Consider the following 19,633-nt stretch of genomic DNA (forward strand, 5'->3'; position numbering starts at 1 on the left):
AGCCATATTATTTATGTCCAAAGACTTGACATGTACTGTATAGTGCTCTGTCTTCTGTCACCCTAATTGAGGTTCACCCTTGAGGCATAAATGTCAACAGGACTGGTCTCAATGTTAACGGAGTTTGCTTGTGTCTGTAGATTTAGAGGGTGACGGACTGCGCAATGGCGATAAATAGTTGCATTAGAGTTGCTGCAGCCCGAGATGAACGTCGCTTACTGGCCTATGAAATCTGCAAGGTCCTGCTCTACATGATAAATGAGATAATCTGCCATAAAGCATATTTAAGTCATATTGCATGACAGATAACAAGACAGAGGAGAGTAAAGAGGGGAGAACGGGATAAAAACCCAGACAAAAATATTAAAATCAACCCCCTCTTTTCTCTCTCTGATGAAATGTGTAGATTTAATTACCATTTTCAATGCATTATGTCCAGGTTAGTGCTAAATCATAAATTAGCTCTGATCTTTGAATTCGGGAGATCCTGACGTGTCCTTCAAACCCAAGAGATCCCGTGGCCCCATCACTCTCAAGAAAAAAAATCAAATTTTGTATGTAATTAAATTAGACGTGATCAATAATATCTATAGCTGAGTTCACAATGTGAAATCCACATGCAACTCATAAGGGACGCATTTGTGCATTATTTATAGCCTAGCGCTCTCACAATAGCAGTAATTACGAAGAAAATGTCATTTAATTATTTAACAGGACTGAGTAAATAAGTCCTCATTTATTGCTGAGTGAGCAATAAATCACTTTCCCATGGTTATGATATTTAGGGACGCAACATTTGACGTGTACACATTTTGACGGATATAAACACTCATGGTATGCATTCAGCACGCAACTAATAGTTTTTACCTAATTTACTTTCACACACCTCGTAGCAAGCAAATTATTGTTGGTATGAAATGTTTGCGTCCATTATGCATTCATGCAATATTAATAATCTTATGCATATCCGAGGGAGCCGGGCTCAAAACGAGCTCCTTGTTTTTGTGCCGCGGCTCAAGGAAATACATAAATCCTCCAAACTCAATTCCCAAGGTCAGTGAGAGACATAATGTGTTTATCGCCTGGCTGTTTCGATAATAATAAAACCATTCTCAATGGAATATTGGGTTTGATGGATGTCTATGGGATATTGATCGATACCTGCTGGCCTTCTGGAAAGAGGGAAATGAGTGACCATTAGTCCAACTCAATCCCGCGAGCTCCCAGCAGTGATGGCGGGACTTTATTTGACAGCAGGGTGTGACACAACTCAACGACGCCGCAGGACGCTGGTGGAATCGTTTCTGAATCAAGCCCTTTGGCTGGCCGGTATGAAACCCCTGCTTTAGATCAATGGTTGAAGACATTCAGGGGCTCTGCAGGTTCCCTCAAGTGTGAATTTGTAAACACAACTCTGGATTTTCCCTACAACACCTTGGTTGTTTGTTTTCAGTCAAATAAACTGAACTCACTGTAACTTTATTATATCACCCATGGAAATCTCAGGTAACTACCTTTTTCCTGACTTAAAAATGGGTGCCGCCATTTGTAAATTCTATGGGACTAGCTTCCGGTCTCATTTTTAGCTGTACAAAACAGTTCGTTTTGCTGTGTGATATTGACAATTGATGTGTCCTATCGTATTATTTTAATCTGTTATCATTAAACACACTGGTTTGTACTGCAAACAGTTTTACCGTTAACTGCACGTTGTTATTTTCCTCGTTATTTACCTATAGCGGTTAATGAAACGGAAGTCTCACCCATAGGCTTACCTCCGCTTTGAGGAAAAAGGTGGATAGCAAATTTACGTTATAAAACGGTTGTAGGAACGCTGTTGACGCAAGTCCAGTTTTCTTGTTGTGATTAAAGCGTTATTTAAAGGTTCCAAAAATGTTTTTACAGCGTACTAACTTTTTACCCCAAATATAACATTATCTGAACATTTATTTTTAATATTCTGAGAATGTTAAACTGTCTAGTTTTCTTGCTGTAAACGTTTTATATATAAGTGTTTCAAAAGCGTCTTAGAACGTTCCTCAAAATATAGATCTCAAAATATTGATCTCAGAACATTTTCTCTCAACGTTATGACAACATATATAAAATATTAATACGATTAAAAGACCGTTCTATAAACATATGTTTTGTCCTAACGTTAGTAGCCTAAAAGTTGAGAGAACATTATTCCGTTAGCTGCGTAGACTGTTAAACTTCTGAAACACTTGTCAACGCATTTTGAAAGGGTGAGGTTGAGTAATCTGAGTAAATTAAAATAACCAAGAAGAAAAAGGCGTGATTGAGTGGTTTATAGTTCATTATTGCTCATAGCTTGTAAGTGAAGTGACTTCCTCTTGTCAGCGTGGTCTGATTCAGCCCTCATTAAATGAACAGTAGCCTAAGCATAGACTGTATAAAAACAGTAAGACACACACTATGTGATATGGATCTTGCTAAATTACAGCGGTCTGACTTGTGATTTTAGATTTTGACCAGGAAAAATGACCAAATATGTGGCTTTACTTTCCAGTTAACCTTTTAAAAGAAAAGTATAACCATTATACCTTCATAAAAACTGTACACAGCCTATGTCTTGAGGAAAAGGAGAGTGCTCTGAGACCTGTAAAGGGTAATGAGGTGTGTTTTGCGCTCGACGGAGACATCGCTCGATCGTCACGGAAGAAGGCACATATACGGCCGGAGGGGTTGACGGTAATGACGCCCCACGGATCTCATTATCAGGGTTATTGATTCGATCTGCCCACCTGCTTTCGCCGCGATACTGCGACCGCTTTCTCTTTTTAACGGGCAACACGCTGCGAGAGTTTCAACCATGCCATTTAATATGTCCTTTCTCTTTGGAGTTTTACAAGCTCTTGATGCATGAAAAAGATCTGTAAAGTTGCAAAGACTAAAGTTTCAAATCCAAAGAGATATTCTTTATAAAAGTTAAGTCAACCACGCCCTCCAAAAATGGCTCATTCAAACACGCCCCCACATGTCTACGTCACCATGTAGGAAGATTTGCATAACGCCGCCAAATATTCAGGCAAAGAAAGAAGGCGTACCTTTTATTCTCTATCTGTTGCTGCGGCCATGTTGTGAAGACACTGTGTGTTTCATTGTGAAAGCGAACTACTTCGTTTGGTCTTCCAGAAGAGAACACAACTAGAAACCAGTGATTAAGTTGTATTTACAACACTGCTCCAGAACAGTTCAACCCAAATATACAGATGTGTACAGCGCATTTTCCTGAACCCGTAGCCTACAATGCATCTGTGGCACAAAGGCTGTTTCTATAAAGTGGGGTAATTCCAACTTTGGAAAGACAGTCTGGCACTTCTGACTAACAATATGTAAGTAAGTTTTTTTTATATTTGTGATCCTGGAGCACAAAAGCAGTCTTAAGTCGTTGGGGTATATTTTTTGCAATAGGCAAAAAAAAAAAAGTTAAAATAAATACAAAATAAAACATAGTATGGGTCAAAATTATTGATTTTTTCTTTTATGCCAAAAATCATTAGGATATTAAGTAAAGATCATGTTCCATGAAGATATTTAGTAAATTCCCTAATGTAAATATATCAAAACTTATTTTTTGATTAGTAATATGCATTGCTAAGAATTCATTTGGACAACTTCAAAGGCGATTTTCTCAGTATTTCGATTTTTCTTCACCCTCAGATTCCAGATTTTCAAATAGTTGTATCACACCTAAATATCGTCATATCCTAACAAACCATGGAAAGCTTATTTATTCAGCTTTTAGTGGATGTATAAACCTCAATTTTGAAAAATTGACAATTTAAACGTGAGTTTTGAGCAGTGTAGAGCAGTTTTTGTTGTTTGTCATTTCTCCGATCACAAATGCAGAAATAGTTTAATGTTTATGCAGCACGATTAACAATGCAACACGTAAAAAAAGACAGTATAAATCATTATAATCCGTAATGATGTCCCCACTGGATGCTACAAATGCCTTGTTTGTAATGAGTCTTTAATTGTTTTTGTCTCGTTGATCTGGTACTCGGCATCACAGTATGAGACTGATGAGCTTTGTAAAAATCTACACTTTTCAGAAGGTGGGGCATAGGGGAGCAACGATAATGTACATTATGTGGAAAATAACGTGTTTTTTGAACCTTAAACCGCAGCTGTTATGGTGTGTGCACATCAAAAGTGAAGCAGGTTACTCGCGGGATGTTTTTCGGGGCACTGGTGCGGACAAAACCAAAGCCCCTTTCAAGGAAAGTCCGTTCACTCAAAGTCCAAGTCCTATCTAAATGAATGGATATTGTCTTTATACGTGTCTGAAAAGTTGTTTTTAGTTGGAATTTGACCCAGCAGAAATTACATTTTGATCAATTTGCCCAATGAATCAATTCCCAGCTGGCATGTAAGTGTTTTTTGGCCAAAGCATTCAGTGAAGAACATTTTAATCTCTCCTCAGAAAAACATACATCATATGACAGGACAGGTTTGGAAGATATATTAGAAACCTTTAATTAGCGCTAGAGTAATTTGTGTATTTAATGGTATCAGAGAAAAATGAATGACAAGAGAAACTGACAAGGTAATTTCAGGATATTGGTTGAGCGCTTGCCAATACACCCCCTTACAGACTGGGTTCACAGAGACAAATCTCGCTGTCTGACCTGCGGGAGAGGTTGGCGTCCACATGCTTGGCACAAGCAAGGATTGGCAGAATGCAGCGTAGATGGCAGCAGGTGGTGCAGATGGCCGAGTCGCCACCTTCGGTTGGACAATTCACTGTGTTGGGATTAAGTTCTGGAGGGTTATGGTTTACAGAGTCAAACTGTAACCTTCGGTCAGACTGAAAACCTCAATGAAATTTGATGATTTATCCATAAATACTGCACTTCCATTGTGAGAAACTGATTTATTTATTGGACATTAATGTTCCAGCTAACAATATCTGGTTTCCAGAATATTCTGGGAAAGTTTGTTTTGGTTTTAAAACTTAAAACTAGCCTTTAGGGAACATTCTGTGTAAGTTCCCTTTAGGTTGTCTCAAACTTTCTAGAAAGATTATATTAAGGTTACAAAAAAGAGAACATTCTCAGAACATTTTATTTGGTTCCAAAGAAAATAAACAAATTGGAACCAAATGGAACGCTCTGTGTTTGCTTTCGAAGATATCAAAGTACCAACTCCAGTGCAACTAAAACATCTTAATCTTTATTTTGGTCCTGTTTCCCAAAATATATATATTTTAAAGGTATAGTCCACCCAAAAATAAAAAATCTGTCATTATTATTCACCCTCACATCATTCCAAACCTGCATGACTTCCTTTCATTTGTGGAAAACAAAAGAAGATATTTTTAAGAATTTTGATAACCAAACAGATTTGGCCCCCATTGACTTCCATTGTGTGTTCTTTTTTACATATAATGGAAGTCAACGTGAACCGAAACCATATGGTTACCAACATTCTTCAAAATATCTTCTTCTATGTTCTGCAGAACTAAAAAACTTGTACAGGTTTGAATGACATGAGGGTGAATAATGATTATTGTTTATATATATATATATATATATACAATGATTTTAAGAGTTTTGTTTTCCCTTCTTGTGGCTTGGATTCAAACAGAGATCTGACATTTTCTTTGATCACATCATGTTTTGTCTGCATCCTCCGTCGTTTAAATTTAGTGTTTTGGGAAAGATCCACGTTATGTAATTGGGTGGATGTGGTTTCTTGTTGGCAACAGATGGCCGGTGCTGTCATGAACAGATGGGGGGCCACATTGATCACAGAGGGATGTGTTGAGTTGTTTATTTCTGAGCAGTCAAAACATAATTTTTATGACACTTCACATGCAACCCTGAAGCTGGTGACTCTTTAAATAAAATTATATTTAGTTAATAGATTTTGATTGAAACATGTCAAAATACCAGAAAAGCTCGAGTTGTCTATGAAACATTAATTAAACATTAGCTATATTAAAACTGTTATATTTGTTCAATTAAGATATGTTAATATATATTTTATAAAAATAACATTTTAAATAAGTACATTTAGATTATTTTATTAATCTTCAATTCTATTTTAGCTGAATTTAATAGCATAAACAAACAACAGCTTAATCTATGCTCTGTTGATTATTATAGATTTGTTCATGACTTATTAATGATTAGGTATTTATTTATGAAGTCCCACTGTATTCACACTGCAAGATCCAAATCAAGCCAACCCCTGTAAGTAAAAAGGAAATTCTCTGCTCTGATTGGTTTATGTGGTGCACGCGGGTTCTTTAAGAGCAGGTCGCGCGCCTGCTCGTGGGCTCGCTCTCTATCGGAGCTGCCTCGTGAGCGCGCAGCGGCTGAACGCGCCCAAGTTTCGCGGGCAGACACCAAGGAGGCAACTCTCCTCTCAGATCACACTCAACAACGAACAGGCGAGTCAGTACTTTCTTACTTATTTCACTGTATTCAGATTTAATGCGTGTATGAGGGTGATTTAGATGTGTGACGCGTTTTAAACGGCTTTCACGCGAGCTCAGGCGAAATCTCCGTTATTTTACAGAGAATCAACTAAATAACGTAGATGTCATATAGGAAAACTTTAATTTATTCGACATGACTTATATACTATAAAAAATGATATTTAACCTTAAGGAAATCGAGATTACTGTATGTATTTGTTTAAATCTTTATGATTATGTAATTAGACCGAAAAGTATGAAAAAGTAGACTACGTTACCACATTTAATGTTAGCGGTTTTTTTTTTAAAGTTAACGTTAACTGTTACCTAAAGTAGCTAACGTTACTCAATCATTCCGTACTTTTTTGTATCAAATTCTGTCTTTTTTAATTTTTTATTTAGAATGATTTATACATCTGAAAGCTGAATTAATAAGCTTTCCATTGATGTATGGTTTGTAGAGATACAACTCGCCTTTAAAAAAATCGCCTTTAAAGTTGTCCAACTGAAGTTCTTAGCAATGCATATTTCTAATCAAAAATTAAGTTCCATCTTCATAGAACATGATCTTTACTTATATCCTAATGATTTTTGCCATTATAATAAAAATCAATCATGTTGACCCATACTATAATGTATTGTTGGCTATTGCTACAAATATACCTGTGCTACTTCTGACTGGTTTTGTGCTCCAGGGTCACATATATTACCTTATATTTTACACATTAATATGAAAACCATTCAGTAACATGGTAATTTCAAATTGCCATATTCACATTCGTATTGCCATCCAACCTTTAAATCATGATGATCACCATACAGTCCCATAGTATTTATTTTATTTCACCTTGGGGTAGTACTTTTTTGTTTCAGTTATTTGATCATATTTTTCAATTAATACCAATATTAAGTAGAATACTCTGATATTAGGATAATGTCTCGTTTAGGGGCATTTCATTATTTTGAAAGCATGTGATAATGAATATGCAATTCATTAAATATTAACATCTTTTCTCACACCATACATTTTACGAATATATATTAAAAAGCCTAAGACTCGGTTCAATATTTTATGAAAGTCTGTAGCTTTATATCAAACCTAAAGAATTCAATTCATGGATTATAGAGTGTATATGGCTTGAAATCATTTATGAAAGGCTTCTTAAATAATGCAGTAATCTGCTTTTAATAAAATAAGACTATAAAGCATAAGCCGTAGCTGATGTAATGCAGATGATATGGCACAGAACAAATACTCGGATCCAGGATCATTTTTCTCATTGGGAAAATTTTTGCTGATCTACTTCTATTCAATTAGATCGGTCTCCCACATCCATAAAGCAATGCTGAAAAGATCAGCGTTATTAATCTCAGTCAGCATGTTCACGACAGAAACCATTCATAAGGTTTTTTCGGTGCAAAAATAGTACAAGCGTCAGTCAAAATTAATTACAGAGTCAGGCAATTACACTCAAAAATTAGCTTGAAGGGACGAATGGGGCGTAACTGTATGATAATACGCCTCTTTAGGCCTGATCAGACGAGTGATGTGAATTTAAAAACATGTCCTTCCCAGCCAACAGGAAACGTTCTGGCAAGGGTCTCTCAAAATGATGAACGAACGTTCTTCGAGTAACGTTAATAGAAGCTTCCGTTTTATCCGTAATGTTCTCAAAACATTAGCACTGAAACGTTATTTATACATGGTTCATGGAGCATTTTCTTCTACAGTGTTTTACCTGGATGTTTGTGACATTTTCAGAACGTTCAGAGAATGTTCAGTACTAACATTCTCATAATGTTTGCAGAATTCTAAAACTGAATGTTCCCTGAAAGTTGCATTACCAGGATTAAAAAAAAAGTTCTGTAGTAATGTTCTTTATAATTTTGCAAACATTAAAAAACTGAAGGTTCGTTTACTGTTTGCAAAAAAAAAAAAAAGTTTTAAAAATGTAACTCTGAATGTTCAAAATCTGTGGCTTTTTAAATGTTTTAAAAATGGTTTTCACTATTATGAAACATTTAGTTTTAAGCGTTCCGAGTACATTTTAGAAAATAACGTTTTCATAATTTGCAGCACCTTTTAAAAACTGGATGTTTTGAACACTCTGAGAATATTCAGTTGTAATGTTTCCATAACGTTTGCAAAATTATAAAATAGAAAGTTTTTGAACATCGAGAAAACCACGTTTTGATAACTTTTATTTTTAAAATGTATTTTATTTTTATTATATTATTTATTAAATTGGTTGTTTGTTTTGAACATTCAGTTATAATTTTCCCATAATGTTTACAAAATGATAAAATGGAATGTTACACTAATGTTTGCATTACATTTTGAATGTTGAGAACGTTCTGTAAATAACGTTTCCATAACTGACTTTTTCAAAACATTAAAAAAAAACTGGATGTTATGTTCCCATAATGTTTGCAAAGTGATAAAACAATGTTTGCATAACCAAAAATAAAAAAAACGTTTTTGAAACCTTTACAAAAAACATTCTGAGGATGTTTAAAATATAACGTTCTCAGAAGTTACATTTTTAAAACCTTTCACAAACTTGATGCTTTAAATTCAGTAGTAACATTTCTAAAATATTTGGAGAATTATAAATGAAATGGAAAATTAATTGTTTACATAACCAAGAAAATAACAGGTTTTTAAATATTTAAAAAAGTGTATGTTTTGAACATTCTGAAATAGTGTTTTTTTTTTTAGAACTTAATGGAAACCGCAAAACGTCCCTGGAAAAACATTATTTGATAGCAGGGTGTCCTTTGCCCTCCAGCACTACCTTCTCGTTCTCCAGCTTTTTTTGACTCTGTGGAAAGATGAATTTAAGCTTTCATGGCCGGATGTGGGCGCAGGCAAAGCGATTGTTGCGTTTTCCTGGAATCAGCGTTTTTATTTCCATCTGCCGTGATTCAATAATCTGTTCTTAATAGCTGGGCTCGCGTACATCTGTGCTGGGATCTCCCATTGTCAAGATTTGGCTGGAGTCGTTTTATCTCCTCTGGCGTCTCAATCTTGCCCTCCTCCCGACAGCGAGGCACATTTTTCAACACACATTTGCTGAGGTTTGACATGACACAGCGTCTCTCTCTCTCTCTCTCTCTCTCTCTCTCTCTCTCTCTCTCTCTCTCTCTCTCCGCGCAGCGAGAGTTCTTCAGTATTCAGTGGCCGGTGTTAACTCACCTTAGGCAGCGATCGGTGTTGTCAGCCTGCTGACCGCACGATCGACCCTGTGACCTCTGACCTCTCTGAAAACAACTAGTCAGGCCTGGCTGGATACGCAACCTTTTTCATTTGAGCATTTAGGTTATTTTACTTTCAGTATCTGTCCATTTTGCATTCATATGAAGAAAAAAAAATACTCTTAGTTAATTCTGTTTCTTGAGAAACATTTGGACTTAGTACATTACAAACATGTTCATTTTAAATGATTACCAATGGAACCCAAACTATGACACATAGTTTTAGGTTTTACTAGTAATATTATTACGGTAAACTTTAGTATAAGTAGTCACGTAGTCCAAAAGTTTTTTCGCCATCTCTCACTTCCCGTCCCGACTGACACCAGGCGGAGGACATCCCGCTAAGGACCTGTGCTGTCCGAAGCGCTCACTCACTGCCGTCTCCTCTGTCCATCAAACGCTCTCGCGGCTCAATAATTCATGCTTTGATTTGGGATGTGAATTAAAGACGTCAGGAGTGCTGACAGATCACTTCCTCTCAGTCTCCACAGGCCAAGTCCAGGTTAACACTGACACGTTCAGACTGATCTGGGCCCAGCCGTCCTTACAAAGTATTCGGGTATTTCACTTCACAATACTCTATATTAGGGATGCAAATAAATCAATGCACTGCGAATCAAGAAATAATTCAACATCGATTTTCCTCGAGTTGATTCTGAGCCTAGTTTTGAACCGCAGATGGCGCTACTTCTGCTCGTTTCCAAATCCTTAACCACACACTTGAACCTAAAATACTCATTCATAAAAACTAGAGTAGAGTGCCAGCTATTGTTAAAATCTAAGCTCAGAATTGATTCCAGAGAGAATCGCGAAGCATTTTGACGATTTATCATCGTAGACCAACTCTATATGCAGTGTTTTTATTCAAATGCCAATATTTTCAAATTCTAATTTGGTGACTAGTTGTTTTTTTTCTAAAAAAGAATCAGAGTTGAGTGAATGATTAAGTGACTCGCATTCATGAAGGAAGTTGCTTGTTTCTGTATGAATCAGTGCTTTCAAACGAATCTGCTCAAATAATGATTCAGCGACTCCCTTTTCCTCAATGATTCTGTGCTTTTTAACAAATCCGTTTACTGAATATTCATCAGCTCCATCATAAAGACAGACACTTGTTTCATTTCTAAATTAATCAGTTGACCGTATGGTTCAGTGATTTGGGTATAAATAAAGTCACTTGTTTTGTTTCTAAAAGATGTAATGTTTTTGAAGAATCTAAAAAAAAAAATAAAAAAAAAATAATCTATAAAGTAAATGTTTTAAAGTGATTTTTTCCCTTTAGGGCCAATAACAGATAAATGGAAGATAATTGAATTTAAAAAAATCTGAAGAATATTTATAAAATATAAAAATATTTATATTTCTACGTTTTGGAGATCTTTAGATCTTGGGTCTTTAGTATCAAATATTGAAACTGACTTTATGATAAAACTTTTGTAGATTTTAAAAGTATTTATTTTTTATTTAAAACTTTAAAGTAAAAGTTTTCGTATTTAATCGTTTTCATTTGATAAGCAAGAGCACTTAAGGTAATATTATAATAAGAGTACATTATCTTTAAACAATATTAAAAATACAGATTACATTTAATGTTTTTAAATTGTGTTATTAAATGATCAATTATCAAAATGTAAAAGTACATTTAAAATATTTAAATGTATTTTTTAAATGTATGTTCTTTTTATAGCTTTTTTTACTTTTACATTTTCTGTTTTATATGCTTTTTTTTAGCGTTTTTATTTTACTTTTTTATTATTATTTTTATATAAAGTTATAGATTTTATATTGTTTTATTTGCATTTGTATTTTAATACATTTTTTTTTTTTTTTTTTTTATGTGCACAAGTTTATTTACATGTTATTAAATTATTTCACCTTATAATATTTTTGCTGCTTCTCCTTATTGAATCTGCCATTTCTCATTGAATCGGAGGTCCAGAGTCTCAAATCTCGATATGAGTTCATCAATAGCTATGAATAATTTTACATCCCTGTACTCGTATGAAAACCCCACAGTTCTCCATCATCCCCATGATATTTCACTTTTGTGGCGAGCTCAAGGTGAGCGGGACGTTTCCCGCAGACCTGCCGTCGGTGACAGTGATCCGTTATTGATGAATGCACACGAGCGAACCGAAACATAAAGCGAAAAATCAAAGACTGTCAGCAGTAACGGTTGTGATGGATGGCGTCATCTCTCCTTTCGTTTCTCTTCCCAGACCCGTTTTATCTTGATAAACCTCCAGCTGGCGGGAAAATTGAACCGAATTCGCTGTTAGCCCTCGGTTAGCATTTTCTTCAATGCTAACACCCTTCGTTTGTCAGAATACTGTGTCCTTTAATTAGTTTCGGAGAGGGCTCTTGGACAAATAATGAGGAATCCGGCCGTTTGGCCCGTCTCAGTGAATAATGAGCTCCGTTTCAGTCGTTTTCCTCACAAACGTTCCCGCGGGCCGAAAGCGGAGACACCACGCGGACGTTTCCTCCCCGAGGAGCTTGTTAATGAAAAGCCGTTCGTTTTCAGATGAGGAAGAGGTGAGGAGAGTTTCCTCCTCAAACACACACACATTTACTACTGTGATGGAGAATCTGATGCATCATGAGAAACTTTTAGTCCAGTGAGGGCTTTTCTGAAATAAATGAAGAGGTTTGTTCCGCAAGGATGCATTAGATTGATCAAAAGTGACAGTGAAGACATTTATAATGTTGGAAAATATTTCCGTTGCAAATAAATGCTGTTCTTATGAACTTTCTAGTCATCAGCGAATCCTGAAAAAAAAAACTTGTTTTCAACATCGATAATGATCAGAAATGTTTCTTGAGCAGCAAATCGGCATGTTAGAGTGTGACACAAGAATGGAGAAATGATGCTGAAAATTCAGATTTGATCACAGGAATAAATTATATTTTAACCGCTAGAAAAACAGAAAAGAGTTATTTTATATTTTAATAATATTTAAGAATTTTTACTGTATTTTTGATCAAATAAACACCGCCTTGGTGAGCATGAGAGACCTCTTTCAAAAACAGGAAAACAATCCAGATATGAAATGCATGTATAAATATTTATAAATAACAAATCTTGTTAGAAGATATTGTTAGTTCTTAAAACAATCTATTTCTGTGTTCAAATAATGAAAAAAGCATAAAACATGCCTTTTTGAGTTTTGCTTTATTAAACTATTTGCAGCCATAATGGAATATAATAGTAATCATAAACTGCATACAGAAAAATATTTCCAACTTTATAATGTATTATATGAAAGTAATAAATTATTTTATAATAAAGGGGGAAAAAAGCACAAAACATGCCTTAATGATTTTTACTGTTATTTATAATAATAATAATAATAATAATAAAAATAATAATAATTATTATTTAATACTTTATTATTTTTTAAACAATATACATACAAATTTATTTTTTATGTATTATACTAAGATATATATATTTATTATAATGTTTTTTTTTACTGTAGTGGTTGTTATTATTATTATTATTATTTTTATTTCATGCATTATACATTTTACTCAGCCATAGTCGAATTTGAGAATAATTAAAAAAATTAACATTTTATAATGTAATTTTATAATGCATTATATAAATGTAAATGTATTATTATAAGAAATTTAAAAAGCATAAAACATGCCTAGACTATTTTTTTAAACTAGTTATACTACGTTTGACTTCTTGCATTAAACATTTAACTCTGTAAACAACTTCTATCAAATATATTTAACTAATATTTAATTAACAGTAGACTATGAAATATAATAAACAGTATATAAGAATCACTAACAAAAGAAGGACCAAAAAGTATTTTTGAACAGTTTTTGAGAGCACCATGTTTGTTTGGACATTAACCACGGTAGGTTTCATGCATCATGAACCGAAAGAAAGATGTATTCCTGTCCTGTTTACTTGTTAATTGATCCTTTGGATGTCATTGAGGGGGTTTAACAGCCTGAGGATCTGGCAACCGGCCCTGTTATTGCACAAACATGCACTTGTTGTTTAGGGTCCCACACTGGGACAGGCGATTCGTTGAGCGTGTGCTGAAGAGGGTTTGCTCTGAGACGAGTCCTCTGGCTGTGACCTGTGATTTCTGAAGGCCTGCTGGGTCGCCATCTGCTCCAGCCGTTCATCCTCAGCGTCTGAAGGACAGAAAACACAAACCAGATCTCTGATATCTCCCAGCTTTCTCTTGAGCACCAGTGAGGTGACGTGGCTCACATTTGTCATCTAGAGTTACAAACTGGGATCAGATTTGCAGTTAAGTCTCAGTATGAACTTGGACATTTTCATCAGCTCCTCAGACCGGTTTCACACTTCCTAATGCCAGGGACTGTCAAACATGTGAATCATTGCAGAATCATATATAACAAATCGAATCGAAGGACCTCATTTTTTACTGTTAATACTGAGGTATTATTATATAGACCACAATATCAAGTTTGGTCAATTTTAACATTTATACATATGTATTTTAGTCATTATTATTATTGTAAGCAGCATTATTAGTATTTATTTTTACTATCATTAATCTTTTTTTTTTTTAATCACATTATTAAAAGAATGAGAAAATAGAATCAAAACTATAATATAATTTAAATAAATAATTAAATATAAAATTAGCATCATGCAAATTCCTGTTCAGTAGTTTTATTATTAGTAGTAGCATTTTTTTCTTAAATTAATAAACAATAACAGCAATTATTAGTATAGTATAGAACTAGAAGTATCTTTAGCCATTCATTTAATTATGATAATGATGACGACAATTATGATGATGATAAGTTAATGAATAAATAATGTTGAGAATAAAAATATAGTTTTTAAAATGATAATTTTACTGGTTCATTCATATATTCCCTAAAGGGGTCATATGATGCGATTTCAATTTTTCCTTTCTCTTTGGAGTGTTACAAACTGTTTGTTAATATAAGGACTAAAGTCTCAAACCCAAAGAGGTATTATTTATCAAAGTTTAGACTCATGAACACCCCCTAAAACTCTACACCTCTTCATCACAGTGAGCTTTGAGAAAATCAACGCGTTTCAGAAGACGAGGCATAAAGGATCTACAATAATTTACAGTATGTGGAAAATAAGGTTTTATTTTTGTATTTATTTTTTTATCTTAAGCCACAAACACATTTCATTACACCAAATACACAAAATAATGTTCTTTTTAGCAACATATGACCCCTTTAATTGAATAATAATAATAACGATAATAATAGTGAATGAATGAATTTATAAATAAAATATTGAAAATCTAAATAATAATAATAATAAATTAAGAAAATGTAAAAAAATATATAATTTTAATAAATTATTTTTACTGGTTTATTCATATAATATTAATTGAATAATAATAATAAAATGAATTAAAATGTTAAATCATATAATAAAAATCAAATGTATTCATATAATATTCATTAATTTAATATAAGGGAATGAATGAATAAATGAAATGTTGAAAATCTAAATTTTATAAAAAAATGTACTGGTTAATTTATAATAATGATAGAAATTATAATTATTACATAAATTCAAATACTAATAATAACGCTATAATTTATCGCTTATTTATTAGTAATATAGTATTATTTATTGTAAGTTATTAATTTGTTGTTATTATTGACAGCAGCAGCATTATTTATTTATTTTTCACAGTAAAATGTCCCTTTTTCCGCTGCTCTGTAAGACCCTTGGGCTCTTGTAAACGCGTCTCAGGGAAGAGATGATTGATTAAGTCACGTTGAAAAAAGTGGCCAGAGCGAGCAGCACAGGACGCAGAGATACACCCGCGTGAAGAGAGCGCAATAGTTTGTCAGCGTCGTCACAGATCCTCACATCGTCCCGTCATCCATCATGAGGCTTGGGCCGTACATTCAGCACCAGTGATTTCTGCGCCAGTCATCCATCTTTCCCCTTGTCTCTGTCTGATCGCTTTAATCACGCTGCTGCTGTTCACAAGTTTAAGATAATCGTCTGCTGACATTTTGCATCCTGTGATCCCAGACTAGCGACACTCGAGAGAGTGAGACTCGTATTATTCACAAATGCTTATTTGCTTTCCTCTAGGACTCCGCTAATGATTCGTTAAAAAGCCCCGCTGATGGATAAAGACAACATTTACAACAGCCGCTTTTGCTGGTAGTGCCGTTTTGCAATCAACTTCACCATTATGTAGAATGTCAGGGTAATTATGGAAGTTTTGCTCGGATTAGTAGCAACATTCATTTGGGATCTCATATCTGACACATGACTTTATAAGGCCTCGGCCTCCACATCATTAACATGATCAACAATCTGCTGAAAACATGAGTTATGCGATCCATGTGTTCTGCCATTTAATATCATCCTAATATATATATGATTGGTTTATTAAGTGTTCATATTGTTATATTTAATTATTTTTATATTCATATTTCAAAGTGAACAATTACTGCAGTGTATTTTGTATATGCGTGCAGCCCCTATAATATTTTATTTTGTCGTCATTGCAATACATTTCATGATGTATTATGTTCACTACAAATGTTTTTTTTTTATAATTTAATTATATATATATATATATATATTTGGTATCTGTGAAAAATGTGGATTATATAGAATATTGAAAATATTGATAAAAGCTATTTTTTATTTATTTCAGTCATTATTGTAATGCATTTCATGACATTCAGCTCACCACAACCCCTTTTTAATTCAAATTTTTATTAGATCTTATTTTATTTAAATTTAAGTTTGGGGGTTCGATTCCCCGGGAACACATGATAGGTAAAAATTGATAGCTTGAATGCACTGTAAGTTGCTTTGGATAAAAGCGTCTGCTAAATGCATAAATTTAATTTTAATTTAATTTAAATTGACAAAACTCATGAATTTGTTTAGTCATTAAATGGTATTCTTATAAAATTGTAAATACTCCAGAAAAAATGCATTCATGCATTTTGAATTAAAAAAAAAAATTTAATTGCATTTATAAAGTTAAATACACTTACACTTTAAAATCAAATATTTTTTGTCTTTTATTCATTTAAATAGTATTAACTTAAAAGTGAAAAATAATATAAGACATTCCTTCATTCTTTTAACTGGATTTTTTTATTTTTTACTGTTTTTACAAAAAATAAACATGCCAAATGTGCCTTATGCCAATGTTTTTTTTTTGTATACATTGTGTTAACATCCAGTGTACACTTCTGAAATGCACATAATAGCTTCTTCATTGTGAGCTTTTGGGTTTAGGAACAGTTAATGGTCATGCAATTAAATGGATTAAATGCTGAATTTGTCTATGTTGTGTGCTTACAGGGTGAAGTACAACAGACCAGAGGCCAAACGCTCTGCAGCGAAGGCGTCGTTTCTGTGACTCTGTGCTGACCACCTACATCCCATCCTGGCCCTGAAATCCACACTATACCAGACATTAGCCATCCTCCATCAATAGTACCAACCTTACAAGACGCTTCTGTGTGAGAAAACACAAGCACGAAGGAACAGATCATCTCTGACTCATCAATCTAATGCACACATACTGGAGCCCACTAATCTTAACTCGCTTGAACAAACGGCTTTCCCAGCTTCGCATATTGATCTGATCTGATTAGGTGTCTGATGTTCATTGTCTGACGCTTTCAGCGGCAGCCAGAAATGGGATGCTTGCCGTGAGGCGATCCATAAACTGGGGCCCAACATAGGGACAACACCTGCAAACCGTGTCCCATCTGGAACTAATTAGCCTTATCCCTGCTGCCAAAAGAAACGAGCATGTGACTCGAGTCCTTGCTGTTTTTATGCATTGTGGGAGCCCGTTGTGTCATGTCCCATTGGCTTGCGCTGCTCCACTTGCGTATCAGATATGATTTGACAGGTCTGGAATAAAAAAAGCCTGTCATTTTGACCCCTCTTGGTCCCGGATTGCTCTGCTTGTGTCACTTTGCGTGTCCGTCACGCGGTCGAAGGTGTCCACTTTGGCCTCGTTTGTTCACATCGAGGTCGCCGCATCAATCTGGCCAATCTCTCTGTCCAACCCACTCTTGCGACAGCTTGCAAGTTCTGTCGTCGCGCCCCCTGGAGGATGAGCGATGTGTCCACGTTAGACTATGAGCTGCTCTCGCTGGGGCCGTCATTTGCCGGGGTCCCCAGCAGCCCACCTCTTGGTGGCGATGCTGAGCAAAGGACGGCCTTCGCGTTCGTAGGTCTCCTGATGCTGTTTTTGATTTTCCTGTTGGTGCGTTGCTTCCGGATCTTGCTGGACCCTTACAGCCGAATGCCCGCGTCATCTTGGACCGATCACAAGGAGGGCTTCGAGCGGGGCCAGTTTGATTACGCCCTGGTGTAGTCATGTGACCTTGACACACCACCTGCCTTACCCCAACCTGTGGCATGACTCCAACCCTGTAGCTAATTGTGCTTAAACCATCATGGGTTTGATTCCCAGGGAATGCACGTGCCATGTATACAGTACCTTGAAATATACTTTGGGATTAACAGGGTCGTCCATTTCTTCCGCTGTAGCTACTTCCTCAGGACGGTCTACAAGGTCTACAATGAACAAACACATGAAGTCAACGGTTCAAGGTGCCCAACACAATGCTAACTGTGAACTGTTACTACCCCTCAGCTACTGTACATACTTAGTTACTGTAGATGAATCTTAATTGTAAAAGACATGATGAAACTCTTCAATGGACCTATGTAGATGGCATATTTAATTTAATGCAACTGAAAATGAGGCTATGATGGATAGATGTCAGTAAGTCGATTGATGCTGTAAACTGATGTCAGTTGTTCAGCCACTGAAACATTTAAAAGGAAAGGACGTGTTGCCAAGTATGGTGTCCCATACTTGGAATTTGTGCTCTGCATTTAACCCATCCAAGTGCACACACACATCAGGGAGTAGTGAGAAAAACACGTTAATTGTTTAAGTGAATTCAGCAAATGGTTTTCGCAAACTTTACACTTCACTTAAGTGTCATTAAAATGTCAATTTCTGTTAATTGTTGCATTGAATTCAACAAATGGTTTATATACAATTTACACCGTAAAGATCACTGAAATTTCATTAAATTGTTGCTTTGGATTTAACTTATTATGCAAGAAATGGTTTCCAAAGCAATTTACACTTTGTTCTGCTTAGTCATTGCTGCCCTCATTGCCTCGTTTTCATTTGTGTAAAATTAAATAAGCCTTCTACCATGATTATGGCATATTCCATTTGATTTTGTCTATTTAGCATGGTAATTTTGCACAAAATACATCTTTAAGGAAAACTTCAGTATTGGAAAGTCAGAGTATGTCCGACATACCTGCTGCCTTCGACAGACCCGATTTCTAAACTCTGTGCTTTATACATTTCTGAGGATGTTCTGGATTTGGAGCAAAAATCCCTTTAAGATTTCTGAACTTCTGTCCTTGTATTATTGCTGTTTCTTGTCCTTTTGACTATGTGTCTATATAAGCCATATGTTCTCATATATTGAAGGTTGTTCCTGTCATTGGTTGTCTGTTTGCTAATCTACAGAGCTCTCTGAAACCATTGTGATCGAAGAAAGGTTTAGAATCGACCGAAAGATATATTTTATATCCCCGCTCCGATTTGGAGTTCCCTTTTTGCTAATGTGTCGTCTTGAATTTGCAGCTCTCATTTGGACGGATGTGCAAAGAATGGTGATATGCCAAGAAACATTGGAGCTTGCATTTGCTTTGTGAGTTTTGTAAGTAGTTTGGATATTTTCCTAATTCCCTTTTGTCTGAAATAAAACTGGGTTTATTCACTTAAGCCTTCCAAAATCTTCTAGACGAAGTGGCCACCCTTTAGAGATCAATAAGCCATTTCCACTTGGATACGCTCGCTAGATCTCTTTAGCATGGCTAAAAATAGCCTTTTGCACAAAGAGAACAGAAAGACA

At 35.1% G+C, this 19,633-nt stretch overlaps 1 protein-coding gene across 2 annotated transcripts; it reads left to right on the plus strand.

The window, feature by feature from the left end:
- Positions 1–13,770: 13,770 nt before the first annotated feature.
- Positions 13,771–19,519, plus strand: LOC132159472 (cortexin-1-like). 2 transcript variants are annotated; one of them, XM_059568991.1, is made up of 2 exons: positions 13,771–13,976; positions 17,031–19,519. In XM_059568991.1, the coding sequence occupies exon 2, from the start codon at positions 17,797–17,799 to the stop codon at positions 18,058–18,060; it is 264 nt and encodes an 87-aa protein (XP_059424974.1). In that variant the 5' UTR covers positions 13,771–13,976; positions 17,031–17,796; the 3' UTR covers positions 18,061–19,519. The 2 variants fall into 2 exon arrangements, with proteins under 2 accessions (XP_059424974.1, XP_059424975.1); XM_059568992.1 differs by having other exon boundaries at positions 13,771–13,923; positions 17,038–19,519.
- The last annotated feature ends 114 nt before the right edge of the window (positions 19,520–19,633 follow it).

This window comes from Carassius carassius, chromosome 16 (genome assembly GCF_963082965.1).
Source record: "Carassius carassius chromosome 16, fCarCar2.1, whole genome shotgun sequence".
Lineage (NCBI taxonomy): Eukaryota > Metazoa > Chordata > Actinopteri > Cypriniformes > Cyprinidae > Carassius > Carassius carassius.

Bases quoted from the DNA above. Each gene is read 5' to 3' on its own strand.
- LOC132159472 (XM_059568991.1), top strand. From the start codon at position 17,797: ATGAGCGATGTGTCCACGTTAGACTATGAGCTGCTCTCGCTGGGGCCG.